Source organism: Ostrea edulis, chromosome 4 (assembly GCF_947568905.1).
Source record: "Ostrea edulis chromosome 4, xbOstEdul1.1, whole genome shotgun sequence".
In the NCBI taxonomy this organism is placed as follows: domain Eukaryota; kingdom Metazoa; phylum Mollusca; class Bivalvia; order Ostreida; family Ostreidae; genus Ostrea; species Ostrea edulis.
The window spans coordinates 70,049,722-70,073,065 of NC_079167.1; the positions used below are offsets into that span (position 1 = coordinate 70,049,722).

Consider the following 23,344-nt stretch of genomic DNA (forward strand, 5'->3'; position numbering starts at 1 on the left):
TTGGTACACAGTTTGCTTATTACCATTGTATATAGAATCTAAACCATAGCTATTTGACCAATACTTTTGTCATTCCCTAATACGTTACCAATATTCGTTCAGACCACAATAACATCAGAAGAATTAAATGTTGAGTTTGGACCATACAAACACACCAAGACATTTCATACTCTGAGTTTTAAAGGTACACACTTACATCATCAACATATAACACTTATAATCTAAAGCCCCGTTCACATGCCCTGATTTACTCACGGGATGCAAATTCTGCATATATGCAAAATATGCACCCGGGTGTAAATTTGAGCATGTGAACGCAATTGCATATATGCAAAAGTAAATATACATATGTGCAAATATACACCCGGGTGTGAATCTGCACCTACTCAGACCAGATGCAAATTTACTTTTGCATATGTGTATATTCACTCCTAGTGTATTTTTCGTCATGTGAACGAACACACCGTATACAACGTCACACTCGAGGAATCGTCACTGTGGATCATGAGGGCTCGGCTCCGAAGCGGAGCAAACGCAGTATCACCGAGTATGAGATCGGTTTTCTCATAAAAATACACCGTATTTCTGCAAACATCATATTGCATAGAGTGTCGTAAACATATCTTGATCAATCTCAAAGTTATCACCGAAGACTACACAGTACCGAAGACTACACAGTAAGGGAAAATCCTCCTTCTCAATCGAAAATAATCCGCCATCTTTATCAAACTTCGAGAATCGTTGCCATTTGACACTAGTTTGTTAAGTACCATGTGAACGCTTAGCAAATATACTTTTACACACGGGTGCAAATTTTGCAAATATGCAAAATTTGCACCCCGTGAGTAAATCAGCGCACGTGAACGGGGCTTAAGTCCCTTATTTGTGATACTCAGGTGAGCGTTATGGCCCATGGACCTCTAACATTATATTTGCAAAATGTTACACCTTTGCATCTGTCACTTTATAGTTAAGACCTAGCTGACTTTAGGTACCACAAACGTTTTCGTTTATTGGAATTTTATACACGGGAATCGATCGGGGCTAAACCCAGGGGTAAAGAATTTCACAATTTTGTTAGAGAGCTAACTATCATAATCATGCAAACAGTTTGACTGTTTGATGTTTAGGAGCGAAGAAGGTTTTTGAAAATTGCTCTTAGTTTGATGGTTTTGTCTCCATCCTCTGGCCCCAGGGAGGAAGGGTCCATGAAATTCACAAATTTTGTTTCCCTTTATCCATAGCTGTTGTACCAAAACTGGTTAGAATTAATTCGGCCGTTCATGAGAAAAACCTGAAAATGTTAAAAAGTTCACGACGGACGCACGACGACATAACCATAGGTCACCTGAGTGACTTAGGTGATCTAAAAATAAATTTCATTTTTTGAAAATACATGAAGATATGAACTACGACGCTATACGTGGGCGTACTTCTACAGATTTATGTCGGTGTGAAACATTGCTATACGTGGGCGTACTTCTACAGATTTATGTCGGTGTGAAACATTGCTATACGTGGGCGTACTTCTACAGATTTATGTCGGTGTGAAACATTGCTATACGTGGGCGTACTTCTACAGATTTATGTCGGTGTGAAACATTGCTATACGTGGGCGTTCTTCTACAGATTTATGTCGGTGTGAAACATTGCTATACGTGGGCGTACTTATACAGATTTATGTCGGTGTGAAACGTGGGCGTACTTATACAGATTTATGTCGGTGTGAAACGTGGGCGTACTTATACAGATTTATGTCGGTGTGAAACATTGCTATACGTGGGCGTACTTATACAGATTTATGTCGGTGTGAAACATTGCAGTGCATACCCTCATGTATGTATTAAAAAGAAGTTTATTTTAGTTTTAATTAAGCAATTTCGAATAGACGAAATAATGTCACCTAATTTTGGATGATATCGGCATTGATTTTAAGTTTTAAATCAGCATGAATACATAGAGTCATTACCCGAATCACTATATATTCCATAACTTGACAATGATAAAATATATGAGTTGCGTCCAGCGAAAAGGGACCTTCATGGTCACGTTCATGGAAAAACGTCACAATCGATCGATTATAGGTCCCATACTCTGTGCGAGTTAGTAACCAGGGGCGGATCCAGGAATTGCGGTTAGTGGGGGGGGGCGCCACTTTATGAGGCAGGGGGTCTGGAGGCGAAGCCCTGGTGGAGGCCCAGGGGGCGAAGCCCCAGGAAGCTCCTGGATTTTACAGATTTTATAGGGCTTGAAATATATCTCCTATCTAGTCTTTTGTACTATTTTCTATCATTTTTTTTTTTAGGTGAAATTAATAAAATGACGCAAATTTTAAGGGTTTTTGGAAAAAATTAAGTTCTCCCAATAAAGTAATTCAAGAAATCAATAGATTTTGTCATTTATTTCTCCGGGAGTGGAAGAAATTATTGCTTCTTACATTTTTTAGTACATTTTTCTACAAGATACCACGATTTACCTTAAGTTTGAAAATTTTAGGGGGGGGGGGGCGCCGGCTGAGTCCCCCCCCCCCCCCTTAAATCCGCCACTGGTAACCTTTTCATTTTATTTTACTTTCGTTTCTTATTTTCTAAAATAATTCAAATGTTATTTATTACAGTTGTTTTGATTGGACAAAAATAAAGCTGGTCGAGAATGTACACATCAATAAATCCGAAAACGAATTGTAAACAAATAATACAATGTACGGGAACTAAGCGGGGGAACTATTCAAATTAACACAATGAACGAAGTGGAATTATAGGAATCAAACATTGAAAAACTTATCGATGTGTAAACGCCGGGAATTTTACTAACAAACTTAGCATAAAAGTGTTTCTAACATTTACTCAGTTCGCGAGTAAAATGTCCAGAGTTTACACACCGATAAATTCTTCGAAAAGAATCTTTGATCCTATAATATAATTGATTTCAACAAATTAAGGAACGAGAGTTTGAGAAAACTGGTTACTAGCGAGCAGAGGTATGGCACCTGTTTTCAGGTTTTTTTTTTTTTTTTGTGAACGTCTTTCCTTCACCCGATGTTAATTCCATTGAAATATACATTTACATGCAACAGACAAAGGTGTTCTCAGTGATCTGTCAAAATGAAATATACATGGAAAAAAAGTTTGAAGACTGAAAACCCCCCACAAAAACCTATCAAAATCGACCCAGGCGTTAAGGAACAACTGTTTCGGAGTGATGAAACATGGTCGATAATGGGGAAAATGGTAATTCTTCATGTTCAATACATTAAAGAAATACACCAGAACAAATTGTTTCACTCTGTTAATAAGATATTTTCATGTACAATGTAAACCAATACATATTGACTAGTTTTATCTTTTTAATAATATGTATATATTCATACATGCATTTAGTATGTTTTAAAACTATCATTTACCCTTTTAGTGATTGCTAGACATTGACATGTACATAACCATTGAACGATTGTAAAATATTCATATGGATTTTTCAAGCGATTGTCAAGCATTCAATAAACACTTACAGTGATTGTTAAACATTTAGTACTTGTAAAACATAAATAATGTACCCTTTTAGTACTTGTAAAGCACATTCACAAGTCAGACTTTATATTTAGCGAGGAACCTTCTCCTCGTGATTGTACTCTATTGGTAATTAAGTAGAACACCAATAAATTGGTACTTTTGTATTAAACACAACTTGTATACATATATAATAATTCCTGATAATTTCAAATAATCAAACAGAACTATGCAAAACAGTGTATACATAATGAGAAAGTCCACTGAAGAACCTAGAACACACACACACACACACACACACACACACACACACACACACATGTAAAACTTATACGGTACCAATTTTGATGCACCAGATGCGCATATCGACAAATAATGTCTCTTCAGTGATGCTTAACCGCGAAATGTTTGAAATCCGAAATAACAATGAAGTTTTAGATCTATTTCAGGGGGAAACTGTGCCAAAAAGTGGGGTCAAATTCGTCTAAGGATAAGAGCTATGCGTGAGGGAGATAATCCTTAATTTTGAAATGAATTTCTAAATTCTGTAACAGCAAATAAATATACATCCGTATTTTCAAGCTAGTAACGAAGTACTTAGCTACTGGGCTGTAGAGACCCTCGGGGGCTAACAGTCCACCAGCAGAGGCCTCGACCCAGGGGTCATAATGTAAAACTTATACGGTACCAATTTTGATATATATATATATATATATATATATATATATATATATATAAAGCACAAACAAACAATTATAACACCCAACCTTACGTTTACCCCTAGGATCTAAACGATACATGTAAAAATCAATTAATTAATATATAAAGCACTAAATAATCACAACTAGGTACTGAAAATTTTCGCTCCAGCCCGGGGTCGAACCATCGACGTACGGCACCCACCGCCTAGCAAGATTGTCAAACCAGTGCGTAAGTCCACTTGCCCACAACGACTTCCCTCCTAAAGGAAGCTTTGTTATGCTCCTAAAGCGCTACTTATACACACTGATGCAATCCCACACAGTCGCTGTGTCATTCAGTGTTTAAGATATTTTATAAGGAGAGTGGATCTCTCGATGCAATTGTATAGAATATTTAATATAAAGCACAAACAAACAATTATAACACCCAACCTTACGTTTATATATATAAATGGATTTCTAAAGAATCATTGTACAAAAGGTTTGAATTAAGCTTAATTTTGAAATATGAATAAAACAACTCATGGGAACTTCCTCGATGATTGCATCGATCATGTGATACTTAAAATATTTCAAATCTACTTATTGTTTGTACTTCCCGAAATCGAAATAAGTTCAGTCTTATACTCTATTCCAGTGCACGTGAAAACGAAACGAAATTAAAATGACAGAAATATACCATATGATATATAGTGATGTAAACAATTTCTAAAGAATGAAAATATTAAAGCGTATTAATTCAAGAGATACAGTAAATATCGGCAAGAATTACGAACAGTTTGTATGATACAACCCAAATGATAGACATATCCTACAACTCACAAAATGCAGTGTTTGTAAAGGGTAAACAAATACTCATTCGGTTATTTGAAACCAGTCAGGTCTGTTATTCTCAAAATTCTTGTAGTCGTCTTGTCCAGAAACAAGGACGGTGCTCGGAAAGGTCCGTGGCTTTTCCGGATCTTGGATTGGTTTTGCGCTGGTTGCTACGTACCTAATGACGTAACCACATCGTCGTCTTGCTGACTTGTTTGGCTCACTTCCGTGAATTAGCAACCCATCGTGGAAGGACGATTGTCCGGCTTTTACGGGGCAGGGAAGGGCCGAGGCTATATCCACAAGTTCCAGTGGAATTGACTGATTTGAACTCAGCAGGTTTCCTCCAACTTTGCATATTTCGTGTTCTACAAGACCATTTTTATGAGTCCCTAATTGAAAGAAGAACAAAATTAACATTTTAGGTTTAAATTATTTCAACGATATCAAATCACTCTTTAGTGCAGTACCATTAAATTTCCGTTTTAGATTGACAAAAGTTGTCAAATAGTAATAATCGACACTATATATATATATATATATATATATATATATATATATAGTGGGATAAATCTCCGATATAATCTTCTAGAGTGCTCAACGTGGCCTCACGGAGCTACATAATATATATATATATATATATAAAGTCAAAAAATAAAATTCAATACTAACAGTTTAGTTTCGGCTTATTAACATGTTATTTAACATGTACATTATTACTATTTGTCGTTTTGTCGTGGTGTGTGCTATTTGTTTATGTAATATACATGTATGTCTCTTGCTAAAGACGCGGATTGCGTCGAAAATTTGAGTTTTAAGAAATCAGTGTCGTGGCCTTTTCAGTGCTTTTATAAATTTCTACATTGGCCTTGTATCTTCTTGGGTTTTCGTGCTTATATATATATATATATATATATATATATATATATATATATATGTACATGTATATTATGAAAGATTGTGATTTAAAGATTAAGTCATAAAACTTTTATTAGAGAAAATATTACCGGGTATGACCTGCATGCAGCCATTTTCCAGATCTGCATCATCGACGGCAAGCCAGGCTGTGACGACTCTCCCCTCAATACCCCAGTATCTATATCGTTCATAAAAATATACAAATATACCAAATTAATTCTGTAGACTGTAATGTGACAACTCTACCCTCAGTATCTATATCGTTCATAAAAATATACAAATATACCAAACTAATTCTGTAGACTGTGATTAAGCTTTTCTCTGCCAAGGCAATTTATCGTACCTAATTTTGTCAAATTGACAAAAGTGTGTATGCTTGTGCTTTATATACATCCAGTTTACATCGCAGTTAAGGCTACATATATTTTATTTCTTAAATTCTTAAACACTACAATCACTTCCACAGAATTACATTTATACTGTCGACATGGTGGACTGCTCTATATTTACTGTTGAACAAATTCTACATATTTGCCAGAACTTATTTCTATGTTGATGATTTTCATGCAACAAACCCGACATTTTTTTTTTCATGGATCATATAGCCAAATGTTAATTGCTGCCTACTTCATATAGGTTTTATTTCATTTAGGTGAACTTCTGTAAGCTAATGATAGTATTATAACTTATTCCAGGTAAACTTCTGTAACCTATTAATAGTTTTATAACTTACGTGTACATCAAGTAAACTTCTGTAAGCTAATAACAGTAACATAACTTACTTCATGTCTTGATGCCAGGCAACAAAGGCTTGTTCCCCGCAGTCAGGCTGAACGTCTGCCATAGGATATTTACAGATGAATCTGGAATCCAACAGAATGATGTTTGGTCCCAGGATTTCCTTAACAGGCTTCAGAAGGTTTGGGTGTGTAGCAATTTGTAAGATCCACTGGTGATTTACGTGGAGGTTGTGAAAAGAATACTGAGAGGACAACTTTCCTGTGAGATTAAAAGAAGATGGACGTCAAAGTCATTCGCTTGCCTTAACTTGAAACATTTAAAAAGAAACACAACTACATGTATGATGTTTCCAAAGTATGCAAGGCTGATGATTTGAGTTCTTTATTCTCAATGTTTTTTTCTTGTTAACAAAGATAACAGTGTCATAGGCGTTTGAATGAAGAGATCCATGTTGTACACCCCCCCCCCTGATCTGTTATATTCCTTCTAGATCGTGAATTATAAAAATATATATCGATACGGACTTCTGTAATATTGGTCATCACTACAGGAGTACATGCATGTTAAAGGGGCTGGTTCACGATTTATAAAAAAAAAATATCATGTTGAAACAAACCAGTGAGATATAAAGCATCTTAATTTTGCACTGTCACAAATTTAACTGTTAGATGACACATTGTACATAAAGAAGACTTGAAATGTGAAAGATATGATAAACTCAAATCAAAAAGATGTGATATATATGATTAATTTGGATAAATTTCCATTTCTTTTGAAATTTTTTTATAAACAATAACACACCATAATCTTTATTTACAAAACAAATACTAAACTCTCTAAAATGAGTTTCTGTGATGATATATAACCTTAATATTTTATGAAGCCTCTTAAACACATTAGACAGTAGATTTTGATCATTAAAATTGTCCAAAAAATTGGGGGGGGGGGGGAATCGTAAGTCAGTCCCTTTAACATATCAACTGCACCTTGAAGTTCATCAAAAGTAAGTCGAAATCGCATAAGGATGACTATGTACAGATTTTAAAAATTACCCCTTTTACTTAATGAGAAGAGATTACAAAAATATATATATATATCAAAATTCACATCTTTAACCATACCGTAGCCCCGTTTTTGGTTTTGAAGAAACATGATTCTTCGCTAAGTGAGACAGTCTTCTTACAAATTTGTGTTTGTTTTAAGTGATTTGGCAGTTTTTGATACCCCATTCTTTTTCAATATCTCTTAATTATCTCCCCTTGGAAGATGTATCTTTCTGTATTTGGTGATTACAGCGTATGTCCCCTTTCAACAGGCATGGGTTATGTTTTAAAAAAGAGCCCTCTTTACCCACGGATATGTGCATCTTTAGAAGAAGTATGAAAAATAATGAAGGTGGAGAGAGAGAGAGAGAGAGAGAGAGAGAGAGAGAGAGAGAGAGAGAGAGATTTCATTATAAAAGTTACTTCTAGAGTTTTCTGTTCCAGAGAGTTAAACAAAATTCAGGAGGGTCGAAAGTGCCCCACTCATTAAATAGTTTTCCGTCCCTTTGAATCAACTTTAAAAACACAATATTTCAAACTGACTACCTGCTTTCTTTTCCAAGTCCTCGAAATTTTCTTTCAATCGTCTGGTTTCCATTTCATCAAGGACGTCCACACAAGAAAGGAAGCCTGTGTTATTGTATGTCGTGCGGTAATCAACAGCCATTTCGTATACTTAGTGTTTGCGGGATTTTGTTGCACAGCGTTTTGGTTGTTTTCTCCTTTATATATTGTTATTTCAGCAACAAAAATTCGATTGACAAGCGGTATGTCAATTTTTAATCTTATTTCAGGAGGTGGCTTAGAATTGGGTCTTTAATCTTTGGACCATTCTTGAAGGACCAGGATGTGAAAGCAATCTTTACAGTGTATAAATAAACAATGGAGTTCCCTAGCACTTTTCCCTTACAAATTGAATTACAGTGAAAACTAGGAATGGGGAAGGGTTTTTTTTTTCTTGTTGATAAGATCTAGGGAGAAACCCCTTGGAAGGAATCGATCAAAAATGACCCCCACTTATCAGAACAATATTTAGATAAGTTCCTGGAATGACTTAGTTAAATACCTATGATATATCATTTTGACAGGTAAAGCTGTTGATAATAAACAGATCTTGTGTCTGAAATTTATTATTCATTCTTTTCTATATGGCAAAAATAATTAGTTTTATATCATCAATCACCCAAAAAAAGGTATAATTGCATTATGAAACACGTTGTGTAATGGTTAAAAATAAATTGTAGGACAAGCGTTATCCTCCAATCGGACGAGATATCCCAGTCTGTATCACTTGTGACGCCTCCGGAGTAAACGACCCTCACGACTACGCTTCAGTGATGTGCTTCTGATACCTACTTTAAAGGAAAATATTTCTATGTAGAATAAGATGTATTACATGCATTCAACTGTTTCTTTATAGTACGCGTGTTCAACAATGGCGACAACAATAACAACCAATAAGAAAAAAAAATCAAAATCTATTTCAAAATAGAATAACTTATAGAAAACCAAATGTTTCCCCTTGATGAGGTTCCGCATTCATGCTGTGTTATCTGAAAACAGTTTTGGTTAAAGTCAGCATTTCGCAAATTATATCGTCATTTTGATGATTTTATTTGCAAATACAACCTATCATTAGGTCGAAATGCTGTCTGACGTGTTTTATACCAATTGTTAGGCCATTCTTTACATACTGATTTTGACTACAGATTACTCTGTTTACCTGACAAGACAGAGAGTTTATGATGGGTGTAACCGGTCAATAAGAGATGTTTGCTCCTTCTATGTTCGTGATCCGTGTATGTCATACTACCTATTTTGTGTACTTTATAGGATTTGTGAAATTGATCACGATCACTTTTTCATACCGTACACTTTCCAGTTAACAAGTATCAGAGTCAAACAAACGGCCAATCTATGCCAGCATATATATATATATGTATATATATATATATATATATATATATATATATATATATATATTGGCATATATCTGTGTGTTTGTCACAACAACACAAAGAATCTGGATTCCAGATTATGTTCATTTATATCTAAATTGTACAGAAATATTCCTAGTATCTAACAATCAAAATGTACGCTCAATATTACTCATAATGATATCATGTTTAAGGTGACACTTTATCATTTAACACAGACAAAAATCACTGTGTCTTATACAATCTATACTGCGCCGACTATAAACAAAATGACATCAGAAATGTTTAAGAGATGACTATTACACAAGTTATTCGACAAACTTAAATCTAACAGCATTTAATAGTACATTATCTAGATTGGATTGATTACAGTATGTGGTTATATTTATTCAGATTTAGGAAATCTGCGACAGTGTTACTCATATTTCTTCCGTGTTGAAGTAAATCTCAATATCTAAAAATAACTAGCTTCAGAAAGCAGTCACATGGTTACAAGTTTTCTATAAACTCACGATACCTATTGACTTTCAACAGTTTTAGTATAAGATCTCCAAGATGATGGTATGTAAAAAAAACAACAACTGATATCTCCTCGTCTATTTCTTTTTCTAAGTTTAAATTCTATTTACTTAAAGTTGTTTTTTCTATATAGATGGGGAAGTTCGTTAAACAATCAAACACAGGTTTAAAGGTTCTACAAAGGACTCTACACCAACAAGTCGTTGCAAAAGGTAAGAAAAATATTTAATTTCAATTTTCAAATTCAAAAGGTTCACTATCAAAGAACAAAATGCTATGCACAGATAGAAAAACACATGATAGGCTACCTAAATTTCTTCTAAACAATACTTCGGTGGTGAATTGTCTCGGAATAGTCTAAAGGTTGGGAACCTATGCTTATCTTTTAGAGGTATAATTTGGTTGCATGACGATCAAAAGGGAATTGCACTTTGAATTAAGTCTCGTTGACATATTTTGTTTTATTTCTACGCATCAGTTTGATTTTAAACATTACTCTCTTCTACAATTTAGCAGGGATATGTTAGCATTCATAGGGGGGTCTGAGAAGGGTAGGGGGTTCACCCCTTTGGTCAAACATATCTAACGTATCTAGTCATATTGTGCCTTTTTGCGATCTGCAGTACTGGTTTTTAATGTGGCTGGTACAATAATTGCAAAAACATAAAAAAATAATACAAATGATGAGATGTGAATATACAGTGCATTCCATGCAATACTACTCACGTTACCAAATACAAATCCAGTTCACGCGTTTTACATGATGACGCATCAGTCAATGTGTAGATGTGCAAGATGAATACAATATGACCCTAACAAATCATTCTAAACCATTGTACCAAGGATTCACATTAAATCAAGAAATGACAAAAGGTATTTTAGAATTTTCATTGAAATTTTACCATCAACAGTGCCACAGAACAATCCTCGAGAAACGTCCCTGTCTTCTTGGACAGCCCAACACATTTCTGACTTTTCCTCAAAGCAACTCTCTGATCGTGTGACATACCGGAGTAAACGTATGATTCTTGACATTCTTGGAGTTGGCCTGATCGGGTCCACGACAACATTCTCCAAAGACATGCAGCATTTTGCAGAGGTCACAGATCGCATCAGCAATCATGAACCAGCCATAATTTGGGGTACAAACAACAGACGGACTGGACCAGCAATGGCGGCCTACATTAACGGATCCAACTGTCACTCGATGGATTTTGACGACACCTGGCACCCTGCTACACACCCCAGTAGTCCAATTCTCCCAGCATTACTTGCACTGGCGGACTTTCTTCCGGAAAGGTATAGGCCCTCACTGCAAGACATTCTGGTTGCCTTTAACTGCGGAGTCCAAATCCAGGGAATCTTACTCCGGTGTTCTTCTCAATCCAAAAACATTCCAAACAGGTACGCATATCAACTCTCTTTACTGCAAATTATATTTACCAATGTAAACAACTGTCTGCAATATCCACGATGTATCACTTTAAGTAGCCCTGTGGCAGTTCATTTATGTACATGTAAATACAGTTATATGTGAAAATCAAATATGGTGATATTGGATATGCAATAGCAAATAAAACAAAACCTTGCCCAAAAAATTGAATGTTCAATCTGTAATATTATTTTTTGATACGCTGCAATTCGTTTCAGACTACACCCACCGGCAATTGTGGGGGTAATGGGAAGTGCTGCCGCATCAGCCAATCTTCTCGGTCTGTCTCCTAAGAAATGCCTTCATACTTTGGCGATTGCTGCTTCATTTGCTGGCGCCCCAATGGCCAATGCCGGTACGCTCACCAAACCTCTCCATGCTGGGAAATCAGCACGAAGTGGGCTTGAGGCGGCTCTACTGGCTGACAAAGGCATCGAAGGGAATGAGAACATCCTCGATATGGAATCTGGATTTGGGGCCTTTTATCCAGACTACGATCCACAGACCCTTTTAGATGAAGTACGAGTATCTGAGAATTTAATTCTTCACAATCAGGATATCGCCATTAAAAGTTACCCCTGCCACCTTGGAATGCACTGGGCAATTGATGCCTCACTCCAAGTCCGAAAGCAAGTATCAGAGATATATGGCGAACTCGACGTGAATTTTGTGAGATCTGTGGAAATCTTTGCTCCCAAATCCAAATACATCAATAGGCCAATTCCAAATACAGAGCATGAAGCAAGACATTCCTTCCAATTTACCGCCGGCTCTGCTCTCATTGAAGGTATGGTGTCCCCAGACACATTTAAATTTCATGATATCGTACAAGAAAGGAAGGATCTCTACACTTTACTGAGGAAAACGTCCATTATCAATCCAGACAACAACAAACCCTGCTTTGACACTATGTTCGTCGATGTTATTGTCACCCTGAAAAATGGAGAAAAGTTTTCTGCCCGATGTAAAGAACCATATGGGCATTGGAGAAGACCTATGAAAGACCAAGATTTAAAGAACAAGTTTTTGGCAAATTCCAGTCTGCTTCCTGTGTTCAATCAGGCAAAGATAATTAAACTAGTCAGCAAAATGTCGGCTACCCATACTTCTAGCGAGCTCTCGAATTTAATGAGTACGTAAAACGACGACAATACGCAAGTTTCAAGTCAAGATCTCTTCTGAGAAGTGTAGTGACATTTATGGCTGCTCTGAATGTCAAAGTATGACAGAATGCACCGACAGTCTGTGAGGAAAACGATATACAATCATAAAAATTGTGTTTAAAGATGTAAATGTAGGAAATTTTGAATATTATCGAAAGAAATGTTTTGCGAAAATGAAGACGTAAAAACAACCATGTCATAATTGCAAGTAATATCCTAGATCCGGTACAGTGTATGTACGGACAACAAAATAACGTGATTTCATAATTTTATAACATTTTATGAGCTTATTTTACCCTTAATACGTACATGTACCTCTTAGTTTGTATATCAAGCGAATTTGGCTGATGAAACTGCGTTTGTGATTTCCCTTTATGCAATGATGGATATTTGTCCCACTCACCGCGTTTAAACAAATTGTTCCGCGCCTTACTGTATACAAAATTTCTTTAAAGGGACATAACTCGGACGCATCACAAAACTTGTGCAATGAAGCGACAGCTAATGATCTGGTTGTGATACATTCTGCGTTATGTAGCGTGGCTTGAATTTGTTCATTGATTGCTTTTACACGCATTCTATAGTCATTGTATTTGCATTGTTCTTTGTTATTGAAATAAAAGGTTGACGGTTTGTCAATAAACCTTCTTTTATTTCGATGAATGACGTTTAACATGTGAAAAATTTACATTATTAATGCTGAATCTCAAGTTTTGGTCACCATAATTTCCTCAAAAAGGTCTGTATGGTGGTTTGAGATTGTATTAGCCTATTGTAGCTTTCCGTACCTACGAATACGCTCAACACAGAGGAAATAGTTAGAATTATGCATACTGAATCGTTTAATAGAAATAAGATATTCAGAGATTCCGAGTCCTGTAGGGATCCGGGTTAGAATAGGTCGTAAGAGACAATTGAATGCAGGGGCGAATCCAGGAATAGCGGTTACGGGTGGCACCATTTTATGGCTCCTGTATTTTACAGATTTTTTAGGGCTCGAAATAGGTCTCCTTTTTAGTCATTTGTACTATTTTCTATCATTTTTATAAGGTGAAATCAATAAAATGACGCAAATTTTAAGGGTTTTTGAAAAAAAAAAATAAGTTCTCCCAATAAGGTAATTAAAAAAATCAACAGATTTTGACATTTATTTCTCAGGGAGTGGAAGAAATTATTGCGTCTTTTATCGTTTAGTACATTTTTCTCAACAAAATACCTCGATTTACCTTAAATTTGAAAAATTTTAGGGGGGAGGAAGGGCGCTGGCTGCGCTCCCTTTAAATCCGCCACTGAAATGGGACGGTCCTTCGGATGAGACCGCAAACACTGAGGCCTCGCGTGACAGCAAATGTGGCAAAATAAAGACCCCACCCTGCTCAAAGGCCGTAACCGCCGAGCATAGGCCTAAATTCTGCAGTCCTTCATCGGCAATGGTCCCCATATGAGTGAAAAATTCTCGAGGGACGTTAAAAAATGTACAATCAATCAATCCATTGAGGGAACGCAATTCCGCGAATTTGATGTTGTAGATAAGCATTCGAAGAAGATTGAGGATGAACACTAGAACTTGTTTTCGTGTGTTAACTAAGTATGTTAAATAAAAAACCTTACAAACAACACTATATCTACAATGTTTCTTAATTATAATGTTAGAATAGAAATAAGGAAAATTGATGTTTTAAAACAACTTATTACCATAGAAAAAGAGCATGAAAGTAGTATACCCCGCCTAGATGGGTGGTTCAACTGAGTGCAGTTTTTAGTGCGGGGTGATAGGTGGTTCAACGGAGTGCAGTTTTGAGTGTAGTTTGGAGTGCGGAGTTTTATAGAGGGGGTTAAGCAGTTGACCACCTGGCACGGTCAAGCGGGGTTGGCGCGGTCAAGCTGGGCAGGTGGGGAGAGGTGGCGATGTGTAGCAGGCGCGGTGTGGGGGGATAGCGTGTGAGCGTTTTGTATTCCTGGTGTATTCCTTTATGTTAAATTTTCAAATAAAAAGAATTAAAGAACAATGGTTGAAAGTTTACACATTTATTCAATGAACAAATTGACACGCAGATAATTTACTGGTCCGTAGTATTGCATCATGTCTAGAAAAATAGATAGGCGAGAGGTTTCGTTTTCATTTCTCGGAAACGCGGCTATTTCTGAAAATCGCTATGACTTTGTTTTGTAAACAATGAGCTCAGCTATTCGGTAGTTCTATAAAACTGAATTCGGTTAACATGCAAAGAGTTTCATCATATGTTCACTATATTGTGTGGTTTGAGTCAGATCTTTCTGCAGGAGAGGTCATTACTGCCCGTGAAGGACTGCAAAATTTAGGCTTATGCTCGGCGCTTACGGCCTTTGAGCAGGGAGGGATCTTTATCGTGCCACACCTGCCGTGACACGAGATCTCGGTTTTTGCGATCTCATCCGAAAGACCGCCCCATATAGTCTCATCTGACGACAAGCAAGGGGAAGTGAGGACTTATTCTAACCCGGATCCCATATAGTTTTACGCAATATATTTAAAAATAATTCATTTTACTCTAAAAGTACTTTGGACCTAAACTCTAGTATGGATATAGCAGAACAGTTTTATAGTATATAAAAACAACCATCTGTGCACTTCGCACCCTATGAGATCACAACGAAAAAGTACGTCACGACGTACATCTTACAATTCATGTCTATATGGTGTCGTTCTATTGATAGGCGTTATCAAGTGATAAGCCGTATAAGTGAACAAATTTCTTGTCAAATAATATATTATTTAAATTTCGTATAAAATCACTCAACATTTTTTATATTTGCGCGAAGGTCATAATTCACATTGTGACCTTGAAATCGCCCCTCTATTTTCTCCCGATCCCGATCATCACTACGTTATGTAAGAAAATCTAATTTACATAATGATTGCGAGCAGAGTGTAAAGGAGTGACGATATACGGTGTATGGTGGTGTATAAAGTGTGTATATATATATATATATATATATTTATATTCCTGTTACCAAAGGAAAAGTTAGGACACACTTCTGACACATAAAGAAACCCCCCTTTCCGCATTTGATTATGTCTGGCATACTCTTGAAAATGAAAAAAAAAAGAGAAGAGTATCCTGCATTAGCTGCATTTTAAATTTCCCTTTATCGGAGCACTTGGTCTCTCTATAGATCTGGGTTTTTACTATATCAACTATAGGAAGTCTCATAATTGTTCATGAAAAAGTGAAGATAATGAACAATCTTATAATGATTACACAATTGAGAGTAGGGTAAACACGGATCCTTGTTAAAGTAAATATGAGTGGTGGCAACTGCGGTGCCAGTAGTCGTGTTCATGAGAATGTGAGGGTTGGTATGTGGTCCAAATTTGGTGGTATATGGTGTTGGTGAAAATTTGGTTGGTAGTGTGTGGTGTTAACGAAAATGTGAGCGGTGTTATGGTGGTGAAACATGCAAACTAATAAAACTAAATCAATCTCTTTAATTAATATTATGGAAAGAAATGCAAAATTAAGGACCTATATAGATAATAGTGTGAGTAGTGTTAAAGAAACCCAAAGTCAAGGGAACTGGTGTGCCGATAGTGGGGAGTAGGTGTTATTTAGCGTATAAGCGGTAGTGTGTGGTGTACAAGTGGTGGTATGTGGTGTTTATAAAATGTGGGTGGTAGTATGGTGGTGACACACAATCTAATATCGGTAGATCAACCTCTTTCATTAATATTGTTATGCTAAGAAATACATAACTTGGGACCTAAATGGGTAGTGGTGTGAGTTATGTTAAAGACGATGTAAGTGATGGCATGTGGTGTGCCAGTAGTGGTATACAGTTGGTGGTATGGAGTGTATAGGTGTTGGTATGTGGTGTTTGAGTGGTGGTATATAGATGGTGTATGAGTGGTGGTATGTGGTGTATAGGTGATGGTATGTGGTGTTAATGGAAATGTGAGTGATTGTATGGTGGTGACACATGCAAACTAAAAACGGTAGATCAACCTCTTTCATTAATATTGTCATGTCAAGAAATGCAAAACTATATAGGTAATGTTGTGAGTAATGTTAAAGAAGATGTAAGTGATGGCATCTGGTGTGCCAGTAGTGGTGTAAAGGTGGCGGTATGGGCTGTATAGGTGGTGGTATGTGGTGTTTGAGCGGTGTATAGGTGGTGGTAAGTGGTGTATGAGTGGTGGTAGGTGGTGGTATGTGGTGTTGATGGAAATGCGAGTGGTGGTATGGTGGCGTTAATGGAAATAGGCATGGTAGTATGATGGGAATACATGCAAACTAATAACGGTAGATCTATCTCTTTCGTTGATATTGATATGTAAAACTATCAATTCTCAGACCTGTATAGGTAGTGGTGTGATTGGTGTATCTCTTTCGTTGATATTGATATGTAAAACTATCAATTCTCAGACCTGTATAGGTAGTGGTGTGATTGGTGTAGAACAAAAAGGTGTTAAAACACATGTGTTAGCATCTGATGTGGCATTAGCTTTGTGAAAATGGTGTTTATGGAAATGTGAATGGTGGTACGTGGTGTATAAGTGATGGTATGTGATGTTAATGAAAATAATGGTTGTGGTATGTGGTGTTAACGAAAGTGTAGGTAGGGTGTATGTGTGATGTTAACGAAAGTGTGGATGGTAGTAGTTGGCTGGTTATTTCACGTCTCCCGAGAAATTTTCACCCTTATATACACCACTTGTGGATAAAATACTATGCTTGGTGGTTCTACCCGTAGCATTGATGGCTCTTTAGCCTGCAAACGCCTACCACCATAAGGCCTTCCGAAAGACCCGTAAATGCGGTGCATCTGGAGGACCAATCACTACCAATGTTTACGTCTGAGGTTGGCGATGGCATGAGGAGGAATCGAATTCATGAACTTCTGGTTAGGAAACAAACACTCTATCATTGAGCAATGCGACCGGTAATTGCGTGGTGGTGGTGGTGGTGGTGGAAACATATAAAGAACCTAAAATCCAGGAATTATTCATTCACTTTTATGCATTCGAGCAGTTAACATGATTGAGTGTTCAGAGTGTCATGGTTTATTTTCTCGCAGAGATGCCATGATGCGTCACAAAAGACTAAAACACGGGGACAGCGATCAGGAAGAGGATATTGACATGAGTGATGTCTCTCCAACACAGAGTGATACTGACAGTGACGCAGAGGAAGAGAAACATATTGCCGGGGAGTGGCAGAAGAGATACGAGAAATACTTGAACCAAAATATGTCAGAAAAGAAAGCTAGTAAGAAAGCAGACGAAAAGACCAAAGGAGAAACTTACCAACAGTTTAGAAAACTGTATGAGCGGTTCCTTTACGATCAGTATCAGTTGCAAGAAGACACAACGCACGAACAGGTGACAGACGCTATCGATGAATTTGTGTCCGACAATCATGGATTAAAGAAATCCATCAAGATGGCTCTTCGCAAACACAAATATCTACTTGAATCTTATCTAGATAAGTATGACAATGATAAAGACGAGGAGGAGGAAGATGAGGAGGAAGACGAGGAGGAGGAGGAAGACTAACCGATGCGACATAATCACATCACTGTATAACGAGAAACACCGTCTTTAAAAACTGAATTCATTCAAATATTGACCTGCATCTACTTGAAGGAAAAAGCTACATCAAATGACATTTTTCATCTAAAATACGCAATAAATAAAAGTTGTAAACCTACAAAAATGTGTTATTTTTTATGACACGGGTATTACGAAGCGAACTCACATAAGATACTTTACAAGATGGGCACCAGTATGAAGAGACGGGAGTTGGTCATTTTCATTATTTAAGTCATCATGGCTCAACGTGAAGGGTTTTATTTTACCCTTCCCAGTGATGGGTCTAAGGAATCCTTTCCGAGCAATACGGCAGCTCAGTTTAAAATCTTATTACCCCAATCCCTGGATTTGACGGACGGGGATTGGGAAGTCGGTTTAACCGAAATGATGTTTCCCAATGCCTTGAAAAACATCACAGTGGAAGAGGCTTATTTCGATATCCTCGTCCCAGAAGAGTACCTTAAACACGTCAAAAATCCGGATATTTTCAAATGGGGACGATTTCGACTGGAAAAAGTCAAGCTGCTTCCTTTGAGGCAGTGTCCTGTACTGGTCGAATGGCCCAATACCCCCTGGACTCAAATCATCGATAGCAAGATGGCTATCGTCCGAATTCACTTCAGACCCGGAGCTTACGTTCATTCCGCGGCTTTAATCGACGAAATCAACGAAGGACTGGCAGGAAGTATGAAAAAGATATGGAAAACGATGGGTAACCCCAAAGAAGAGAGTTTCATGAAATTAGTTAATTTCGAAAAATACGAGCGAATCATGTATCAGTTTAAAGGGAAAACACTCAAAAAAATCCCCTTGTGCGTTCGCTTCCCCACATCCTTAGCTTACAAGTCAGAAACTCATCCTTCCGAACGAAACCCTAACCAAATGGATCAACATGACTTACTTGGGGAACAATACCACGGATGTGTACGAAAATCTGAAATCCATGTACGTGTATTGCGATGTCGTGAACCCTCAAGTGGTGGGGTCCAACGAATTGAAATTATTAAGGGTGGTTCCTTGTACGTTTCACCTGGTGGACGGACAACAAGCCAAATGGGAACCCATCAGGGCCGAATATTTGAAACTGAGTAAAAAACATTTCGATACCATCGACATTCACATCATGACCTCTCTGGGGACCCCCATGCCCTTTTTAAATGGTAGAACACTGGTGAAACTTCATTTCCGAAAGGTGTATTGAAGAGAAAAGTCGAGTTACGATGAAGTATCATCGCGGAGTCAGGCGTCAGAAAGGACACGGAATATTTTCCATTCTCCTCCCTATGCCGGGTTGTTAGTGCCATAGCCGAAGCCGTCCAAGGGGGTAAAGGAAAGAAAAGAAAAAAGAGGCGTCGTACAAAGTATAAAAAGCGTGTTTAACAACCGACAGTCTCCCCAAGAGTATCCTAATGGGTTATTACAGCCTAATACACGAAAGGCGAATTTAACGACCAATGATCAATCTCATAACCCCCATAAGCAATACAAAATAGATAGTTGGGCAAACACGGACCCCTGGACACACCAGAGGTGCGATCAGGTGCATAGGAGGAGTAAACATCCCCTGGCGACCGGTCACACCCGCCGTGAGCCCTATATCCTGATCCGGTTAAAGGAGTTATCCATAGTCGAAATCAGTGTGCCAAGAACGGTCTAACAATCGGTATGAAATACGTCAGATAGCATTTGACTATCTAATGTATGAGAGGTCTGCTCAGCTGACATTAGATACTCACCAGTGAAAATGGTTCAGGCCATGCATTGCCCTGTCAGAAATCTATTTATTCCCCGAACTAGCCTGAGGAGAGAGCTGGGAATACCCTCAAGACCCAAAGAAACAAAAAGTTTTTCATTATCTATATCACCTCAGCATTGGGAACAGAATCATTGAATTGAACAGAAGGTCACCAAGCACATGGCTATCCTTGAAAAAAAAAAAGTGGAGGAACTAGATCCAACCAAACTCGCAGCATCGAAAAATAACAACCTCTGGTACATCTGTAGTGAAATGGAGCATTGATCGCTAGATTTCCCCATGTAGCCTGTTACAAATGCGGACAGTTAGGACCGTGGATAAGTGACTGACAGCCACTAGAAATCGAAGTAATGACTTTTGCAACGAGGTGAACGAGCCATCAAAACCCTGGAACCCTAAAAAGAAGAGAGAACTTGTGCGATTGCGTTCAAACTGTATGACTTGTGTCCATGTGTTCTTATAATGGTTTTAAAAATTGTATGTTCAATAAAATGTAAAATATACAAATTGGTTTATCTTTGACTAATTCCGAGAAATTGTTTCTCATTGAATTAAGGCGTCCCCATACAAAAATAATGCATAGCAGTTGCCACCACTCATATTTACTTTAACAAGGATCCGTGTTTACCCTACTCTCAATTGTGTAATCATTATAAGATTGTTCATTATCTTCACTTTTTCATGAACAATTATGAGACTTCCTATAGTTGATATAGTAAAAACCCAGATCAGTGCTCCGATAAAGGGAAATTTAAAATGCAGCCAATGCAGGATACTCTTTTTTTTTTTTTTTTTCATTTTCAAGAGTATGCCAGACATAATCAAATGCGGAAAGGGGGGTTTCTTTATGTGTCAGAAGTGTGTCCTAACTTTTCCTTTGGTAACAGGAATATAAATATATATATAAATATATATATATATATATATATATATATATATATATATATATATATATATATATATACAATTTGTTCATGTATTCAATATATATATATATATATATATATATATATATATATATATACACTTTATACACCACCATACACCGTATATCGTCACTCCTTTACACTCTGCTCGCAATCATTATGTAAATTAGATTTTCTTACATAACGTAGTGATGATCGGGATCGGGAGAAAATAGAGGGGCGATTTCAAGGTCACAATGTGAATTATGACCTTCGCGCAAATATAAAAAATGTTGAGTGATTTTATACGAAATTTAAATAATATATTATTTGACAAGAAATTTGTTCATGTATTCGGCTTATCACTTGATAACGCCTATCAATAGAACGACACCATATAGACATGAATTGTAAGATGTACGTCGTGACGTACTTTTTCGTTGTGATCTCATAGGGTGCGAAGTGCACAGATAGTTGTTTTTATATACTATAAAACTGTTCTGCTATATCCATACTAAAGTTTAGGTCCAAACTACTTTTAGAGTAAAATGAATTATTTTTAAATATATTGCGTAAAACTATATGGGATCCGGGTTAGAATAAGTCCTCACTTCCCCTTGCTTGTCGTCAGATGCGACTATATGGGGCGGTCTTTCGGATGAGATTGCAAAAACCGAGGTCTCGTGTCACGGCAGGTGTGGCACGATAAAGATCCCTCCCTGCTCAAAGGCCGTAAGCGCCGAGCATAGGCCTAAATTTTGCAGTCCTTCACGGGCAGTAATGACCTCTCCTGCAGAAAGATCTGACTCAAACCACACAATATAGTGAACATATGATGAAACTCTTTGCATGTTAACCGAATTCAGTTTTATAGAACTACCGAATAGCTGAGCTCATTGTTTACAAAACAAAGTCATAGCGATTTTCAGAAATAGCCGCGTTTCCGAGAAATGAAAACGAAACCTCTCGCCTATCTATTTTTCTAGACATGATGCAATACTACGGACCAGTAAATTATCTGCGTGTCAATTTGTTCATTGAATAAATGTGTAAACTTTCAACCATTGTTCTCTAATTCTTTTTATTTGAAAATTTAACATAAAGGAATACACTAGGAATACAAAACGCTCGCACGCTATCCCCCCACACCGCGCCTGCTACACATCGCCACCTCTCCCCACCTGCCCAGTTTGACCGCGCCAACCCCGCTTGACCGCGCCAGGTGGCCCCGGCCACCTGGCCAACTGCTTAACCCCCTCTATAAAACCCCGCACTCCAAACTACACTCAAAACTGCACTCCGTTGAACCACCCATCACCCCGCACTAAAAACTGCACTCAGTTGAACCAAACATCTAGGCGGGGTATACTACTCATGAAGTTTAGAACGAGAGCGCGCGCGTGTGTGAGCGTGTGTATGTATGTTTATTCAGTGAAATATGTTTTGAAAAACAAAGCCACCCCCCCCCCCCCACACACACACACATACACACAGACAATTATACGCATGAAGATAACTCTATTTTTAATTATAACCATACAATGACCTCTTGGAAGGAACACTTTGGATGTTTAAACATACTGTATTTGAAATTGAAAAGGTGTCGCCATACTTCCAATTAACCTGCTCGAATGGATAATACGAGTGAAGAAACTAAATATGATTTACAATTTAGGCTAAGTGTGTAACAACATAAAGTGCATTTGAAGTAAACTGTAGAATACGAATATTAATTCTTTATTGCCAAGAACGTGGACAGTGGTCAAGCGGAATCCATCCCGTCAAACATTCAAGTGAAGTTCTGGTTCAGATGTCAGGCGCGGATCTAGAAATTTTTCAAGGGGGGGGGGGGGTGAAGAGGAAATGCAGCGGTGGATATAGGAATTGTTGTCACGGGGGCGCCACTTTATGAGGCAGGGGGTTTGGGGGCCGCCTTGAAGCCCGCAGTGGCTCCTGGATTTTACAGATTTTATAGGGCTAAAAATATGTCTCCTATTTAAATCATTTCAGGGCCGTAAATTAACCTTCAATTTGGAGGAGGCAGGAAATTAGGCGGGGGTCTGGGGGCCACCCAGGCCCCCAGACGCTGAGCACATTCTGTGCACACTGAACACGTTTCGTGCAAAATCCTTGATTCTAGGGCCTTCTAAGATGTTACTTGACTAACTCATTCTAAAAGAAAGATTTGGAATGCTTTTTAAGGGAGGTATCATGTTCTTAGTTATTGGAAACAACATAAATTCTAATGAACTTTAAATTTTAATTTTTTTTGGTTCAAAAGTTGGAGGAGGCAGCTGCCTCCTCCGCCTCCATGTAATTTACGGCCCTGCATTTTTAC

At 37.5% G+C, this 23,344-nt stretch overlaps 2 protein-coding genes across 3 annotated transcripts in view; one reads left to right on the forward strand and one right to left on the reverse strand.

Annotated features, from left to right (window-relative positions):
- The window catches only part of LOC125670404 (cis-aconitate decarboxylase-like), an 18,728-nt gene extending 5,304 nt beyond the window's left edge, over positions 1–13,424 (forward strand). Inside the window, exons 1-4 of one of the 2 annotated variants that reach the window (XM_048905540.2) lie at positions 10,104–10,223; positions 10,315–10,393; positions 11,093–11,585; positions 11,832–13,424. In XM_048905540.2, coding sequence (XP_048761497.2) covers positions 10,218–10,223; positions 10,315–10,393; positions 11,093–11,585; positions 11,832–12,753 — 1,500 coding nt within the window. In that variant the 5' untranslated portion in view covers positions 10,104–10,217 and the 3' untranslated portion in view covers positions 12,754–13,424. Of the gene's footprint in view, positions 1–10,103; positions 10,224–10,314; positions 10,394–11,092; positions 11,586–11,831 lie in introns of those variants that run through there. The other variant, XM_048905541.2, reaches the window with a different exon arrangement.
- LOC125670407 (L-threonyl-[L-threonyl-carrier protein] 4-chlorinase-like) lies at positions 3,658–8,600 on the reverse strand. Its single transcript, XM_048905545.2, has 4 exons — positions 8,272–8,600; positions 6,724–6,940; positions 6,031–6,119; positions 3,658–5,415 (listed from the first exon to the last, which is right to left on the reverse strand). Exons 1-4 carry the CDS (start codon positions 8,390–8,392, stop codon positions 5,063–5,065), a joined length of 780 nt encoding a protein of 259 aa, XP_048761502.1. The 5' UTR covers positions 8,393–8,600; the 3' UTR covers positions 3,658–5,062.
- Positions 13,425–23,344: the final 9,920 nt, after the last annotated feature.